Here is a 5,947-nt window from a genome sequence, read left to right on the forward strand (position 1 = left end):
GACTACAGATCAGCTTCAGTCTGTCCATCTCTCACGCTGATTATATCACATACCTCTGATTCTGATTGGCCTTGTGGGGCACGACAGTCATGTTTACTTGCATTTGGTTAAAACAATAGTCTCAGACTGATAAGCCGGATGGGAAAGCACAACAGAAACATGACAACAATGTCACACACTGACATTTTCAGCCACAATAAATGGCATGTGTCCAACTTTTGCTGGCTCACCTGTGAGCTTTGTCCCACCACATGATGACATTTCTCATTCGACAACAATACAACAAAGCAGCCTTTTGCACTACGCTTGTCTTGATAAGAATCGTAGTGGTGTCTCCCTCGAATACAACTTATAAGTTAAAGATAAGCACTTCCAACAAGCATAAAAATGGGTTTCTTTTCATCCATCTGCTTTTCTCCGAGGGGCATTCACACTGTGTATGGCCTACATCACCAGCTCCAGTGAGGATCGGGAGCAGACAGGAGATTCGTCACACTCCTTTCCGTCCTCCTTTATGTCCACACAGACTTCACAGATCACATGGCAGAATGACAGGGTCTCTCATCATGTCACTGTAGAGGACAGCGGCACAGATCGTCCACTGGAGGACACAACCTGCAGGCCATTCTGACCTCATGACACCCCCCCCCCCCCCCCCCCCCCCTTTCTATTTCGGTTCCTGGCTCTGGCTGTGAAGCTTAACCTGTGTGTCCTCCATGGTCATCTGCACTGGTTCCTGCATCAGCAGCTGACTTTACTGTGAGAATAAATGTAGGAGTTTCTTGTTACAGACACTGTAATTCTCCGTCTGTGTGCACAGTGTTTTCTGAATTTTCCTAATTCCTAACTCCCCTCTCAATCATTATTCTGTGCAATTACTTGCAGAGGATTTGTTTTCTTGTGTTCTCGCGCGCACACAGGTAGGTTTAGCTTGCTGGTCGTATTTTGCAGCCAGGGAGGTGTGAGGTCTGCTTCAACCGTACAACCTGAAATTACAGTGCACCACTGCCCCCCTGTGGACTATTAGAGGGAAGACCTAATTTAACCCTACAGCCATAATTGGTAACTTGTTAAAGTCTTCTTCTAAAACAGATTTGCCACGTTGTCTACCTTTGCCCGTAGCCATTCTACAAATATTAACACAAATTACAGTAATCACAATCTTTTCCACAACGCCACGAGCATGGATTTGTTTTTACTCCAAGGCCTTTTTACATTTTGCTAGTTTGAAGCTCTCCTGCATTTTTAATACGCCTCATTGTGTTAAAACAAATGATTGGATATGGATATTTCAATGGTCTCTGCCCATATGCAAGGCTCATTATTCACTGTTCATCTCATATGTTGACTTCTGGTTGCAGTTGTCATAATTTAAGTTATGTAGGTATCTTGACATCTACAGTATAGTCTCATATTATAGACGAATTATGAAGATTATATTATGTTGCCATTATAGGCGTATCTAAGGGTTGTAATGTAGGAATTAAGATAATTAACACAGTGGTTCATGATGAAATGCTCATTTTGATATGTTAGTTATTTATTTTATGTTAGGATGTGATCCTGCAAGGGTGTTCTTGTTATATTGTAAGATCCACATGAGTGCTCAGGATGCTGAGTTTTGAATAATGGAGGATATGCAAGTGTGGAGCTGGGAAAGCCAGAGAGTAAAATGTTGCAATAACCAACACTAGAAGGAATTAAAAATACAAAATGAAACAGGGGAGCAGTTTGTCTCCACCAGTAAAGGTGTCTTTCTCTGCCTCCCTAGGGGAAGGACACATGGCTCCACACCAGTGCTGGAGAACATCAACAGCAGCCTTGTCCCTTGGGGATTTTTTTTTTCCATTTTCCCTAATTAGCATGTGCGTCATGGCCAGGCAACACGTGAGCTCTTTCAGCAAAAAAAAATACCTAATTGAGGGAGCCTGTCTGTGAGACCACTCCAAAAACATCATCAAAGTAAACTATCACTCGTTGACGGAGGCCCTGACACAGAAGCAGTGGAAACCATCTCTCTGAATCAGAAGCTTGCCTTGCCTTCAGGCCACACCTACGAAACAGTCGCCATCATCCCTGCTTTATTGTCACATCCCAGCTGGGTAAACCCCGACCCTGAGCTCTTTCATAACACACACATGCTCACAAAACATCTCGTAAACATAGAAGGTGTGCCCCGGAGCCACGTGAATTATTTCTTTTTTTATCAGTGAAAAGCTAAATAGGCTATATGTTAAAGATGAGTCAACAGAAAAGAACACACCAGTACAACATTAGGAATGCATAAAACATTGTTTTTGGATGTCTGGAATTATAGGAAAACGTGGGCAATGCATGATACATCGATGCAGATTAGACCTGATTAAACTATCATCCATTCTTTTTTTCATGGCTGTCACTGCTTTGGGCCATCCTCAAAACATTAGGAGGACTGGCTGAATGCCAACTCTTGCATATCATTCTGGAGTGAGAATGTGGTGTTTGGGATATTGCCTTCATATGTTTGTCAAAAGGGAATCTGGATCAAAGATAATGTCTGTATTTTTCACAGAGTCCTTTGGGAGAAGTGCGCTGCCACTGAAGCTGAAAGAGAGTCTGATAAGTGAGCTCCTGTGTCCTAGAATTAGCATTTCACTTTTATCTGTGTTGAAAATAAAGTTCCTTGTCAGTTTTTTTTGTGTGGCGAGATGAAAAATTGAAGTACTGAAAAAAATGTCATGATTTTTTCAACAGCTGCTTTATATGACCTGGCTCGCCTGAGATGTAGCAAGATACATTCTCATCTGAGTCTTTAGGGGTCAGCCTCTCACCAGTTAGCAGAGTCAATCGTCCTGCCCCAGAAATGCATGCAAACACTATAGAGCATCAGTCAGACAGTAAAAGCATCTGTGATGAGGGTGAGAGGTGGAAGGAAGAATTCTGCTTGATTATTTTCCCTTTTTTATTTTTGAATGGTTAAGATCATGAGTGTGAATGTGTCTTATTTTAAGTCCTTAAACAGAAACTGAGTTGCTCTGGCTAGTTCTGGGCTTTCTATAGCCTGTTTATGGGGTGGCTGAGGCTCAGGAGGTAGAGCAGGTTGTCCTTTAATCACAAGGTTTGGGGTTCCTCGGCTTCTACTGTTTTTGAGCAAGACACTGACCCCCGCCTTGCCACTGCTAGTGTATTAATGTGTGTCTATGAGTGAATGAGAGGCTAATTGTTAAGTGCTTTGGTCGCTACGGTAGAAAGGCTCTATAAGGCATCCATTCACCATGAAAGTAGCTCAAGGCCACAAATGCATGTTCTAATTGATTTGCACTTCTCTACGGAAATGTGTAAAACTTTATCATGCAAAAGCCACTCAATTCATTTATTGTAAAAAATGATAGTGGATTCATAACTTTCTGTCCAAATAATTCAGACCAGAATACACTCGTCAGTGTCAGAGATTTTATTTACCTTTCAACTCTCAGAAGTTCAACTTTGCAGCATGTTTTGACAAATCTAAGTCTTTATGTTACAACATGGGATGTGAATGGAATACAATGACACACAAGATAATATTTTTTTCCTCTTTACCTCATTAAGTCAACACAAGATTACAGCCATTTAGCTGAATAGTTGCTGTATCTTAAGTATGAGCCATATGTTCAGCAGGCTGTTAATCAGAGCAGCCACTGCAGGAAAGCAGTAATGTAGAAGAAAAAAGTTTGATTTGAAAGGATGTCAAAAACTTCTGTCACTTTGAGCCACGAGAGTCACTGAGTGTCATCTGAGGAAAAACAGACTGATGAATGTTTTGACAGTCAGGGTCAAGCGAATCAGGTTGGCTTCTCTAAAAACATATTAAATATGACAATTTTGACAGGGTCAAGAGATATTTTAAAATGTCGAGGTCATGCTCATTTGCTGTGTATTCATCTTTAACTGTATTATTTATTTTAGACAGTGGTAATGAGAAAAACATTTCAGTCACGTTACGCAAGTAGGGTTTTATTTTGAAAATAATAAACGGAAGTACTGTTGTTTTCTTCCGGCTGACTTCATGAGTTACACTTTCGGTATTAAGCTACACAACTCTTCGTCTTTCAAATGATGTGTACTTTATCTGACCAGTAAAAGCGGTTACATACCGATATTAAAGTAAATATTAGCTGAACTGTAACTGAAACGCCCTTCCCCGGCTAGCTTTAACTAAGTCAGCTAAGCTAACTCCTTCATGGCACCTCTCCGGGTCCTGTGCATCCACGGTTACCGTCAGAACGGCAGCTCGTTCCGGATAAAGACGGGAGCTCTGCGGAAGCTGTTGAAGAAACACGCGGAGCTCGTTTACCTGAGCGCGCCGCACTGTGTGCAGCAAGCCAGCAGTGAAGGTGGGTCAAACTCTCCACCTGCCTTCAAACAAAACACACTGTAGGTGTAACGTTAAGTATAAATAGCTCGTTGACATGTATGTTATTGAAAGTTTAGAGGTTGACAAGCTTGCTCTCACTTTGTAGATTGCTGCATGCATTTAATAGGTGTTCCACAATGACCCATTAACAACTTAGGAATGAGTTACAAGAATATTGAGAATACAGAATGTTAAAAATACATACAATTAAGGAAATGTTCATCTATTTCCCTGCACTAACAACCAAATTAAAGATTCAATAAATGTTTAAGTCCTAATGTAAAGAGTAATAAAATCAACTTTGGCCCACTCGTCTGTGGGGCCTCCCGTTTAATTGTTGAGAATGTAACACAGCAGGATAACCACTTTCTTCTTCTGTCGTTTCGAAAGCTCTGGAGGAGGAGAATGGACCTGGAGGCGCCGAGGACTTGAGGGGTTGGTGGTTTTCTGATGTCCAGGCTCGGAGCTTTAGTGCTCAGCAGCAGTGTGAGGCCAGCCTGGGGCTCGACGAGAGCGTGGAGGCTGTGAGAGAAGCCGTGAAGACCCAAGGTCCATTTGATGGCATCCTGGGCTTTAGTCAGGGAGCAGCTTTTGTAGCCATGTTGTGCTCTCTTCAGGAGCAAAAACTGGAGCCAGAATTCAGCTTCCGCTTTTCCATCCTTGTCGCTGGTTTCCGCAGCGCATGTGAGGAGCACAAGAAATTCTACAGCCCTCCCCTCCAGATCCCCTCGCTGCATGTGTTTGGACTGGAAGACCAAGTCATTCCCGACAACATGAGCAGGGAGCTCCTCCCCTCCTTCCGAGACCCTCAGGTCTTGACACATCCTGGTGGCCATTTTGTCCCGGCTCCATCTGCTCACAGACAAGCCTACCAGGACTTTCTCAAGAGGTTCCAGTCAGAAACCAAAGTTTCAGAAACTCGGTCAGGTGCTGAATAAGTGAAGAGCTGCGAATCAGACTCAAGCGCTTAAATAAGGCTCAAGAATTTTGATTATGTAATATTCTAAAATAAATCGTGTGATGCCTTAATTGATTATAGAGGTGCTCTGGGTAAAAAATGCAAAGTTCATGACATGAATATTGGCTTCTGATCTTATCTGTCCAAAACAGTGCAATGACTGCTGTCCTTCTGAGGGAAGATGTGTTGTAACAAACAATCAAATAAAGTGACAATTGTTTCTTTCTTTCAAGTCACCTTTATTAAGACTCTATTGCTTAAATAATTGCTAATGCATTACTTAACATATATTTAAATTCATCATAGTGGAAAAAACATGTGTAACTAAAAGCTATCATGATGACTTTGTTACAATATAAACGGAATTTCAAACGCTGCAAGGCGATCCAACGAGTACTGTGTTTGCAGCACACTGATGCCTTTAGACAGAGACAGGTCTGGTTGGCAGATGGGAGCAATCAGGACATTTTTGGAAACTAAATGAATATATGGAAATAATTGTATATGTGTTTTATATTCTTTTCCCGTGCTGCAATCTCATTTCATATAAGCAACGCCACATCATCAGAGGACTGCATTTTTGAGGTCCTGAGAGCACTCCTCCATAATTGTGG

At 41.9% G+C, this 5,947-nt stretch overlaps 1 protein-coding gene across 1 annotated transcript; it reads left to right on the forward strand.

The window, feature by feature from the left end:
• Positions 1-4,008: 4,008 nt before the first annotated feature.
• On the forward strand, positions 4,009-5,569 carry ovca2 (OVCA2 serine hydrolase domain containing). Its single transcript, XM_079283781.1, has 2 exons — positions 4,009-4,355; positions 4,766-5,569. The coding sequence occupies exons 1-2, from the start codon at positions 4,202-4,204 to the stop codon at positions 5,311-5,313; spliced, it is 702 nt and encodes a 233-aa protein (XP_079139907.1). The 5' UTR covers positions 4,009-4,201; the 3' UTR covers positions 5,314-5,569.
• The last annotated feature ends 378 nt before the right edge of the window (positions 5,570-5,947 follow it).

Source organism: Melanostigma gelatinosum (genome assembly GCF_949748355.1).
Source record: "Melanostigma gelatinosum genome assembly, chromosome: 14".
NCBI classification, from domain to species: Eukaryota; Metazoa; Chordata; class Actinopteri; order Perciformes; family Zoarcidae; genus Melanostigma; species Melanostigma gelatinosum.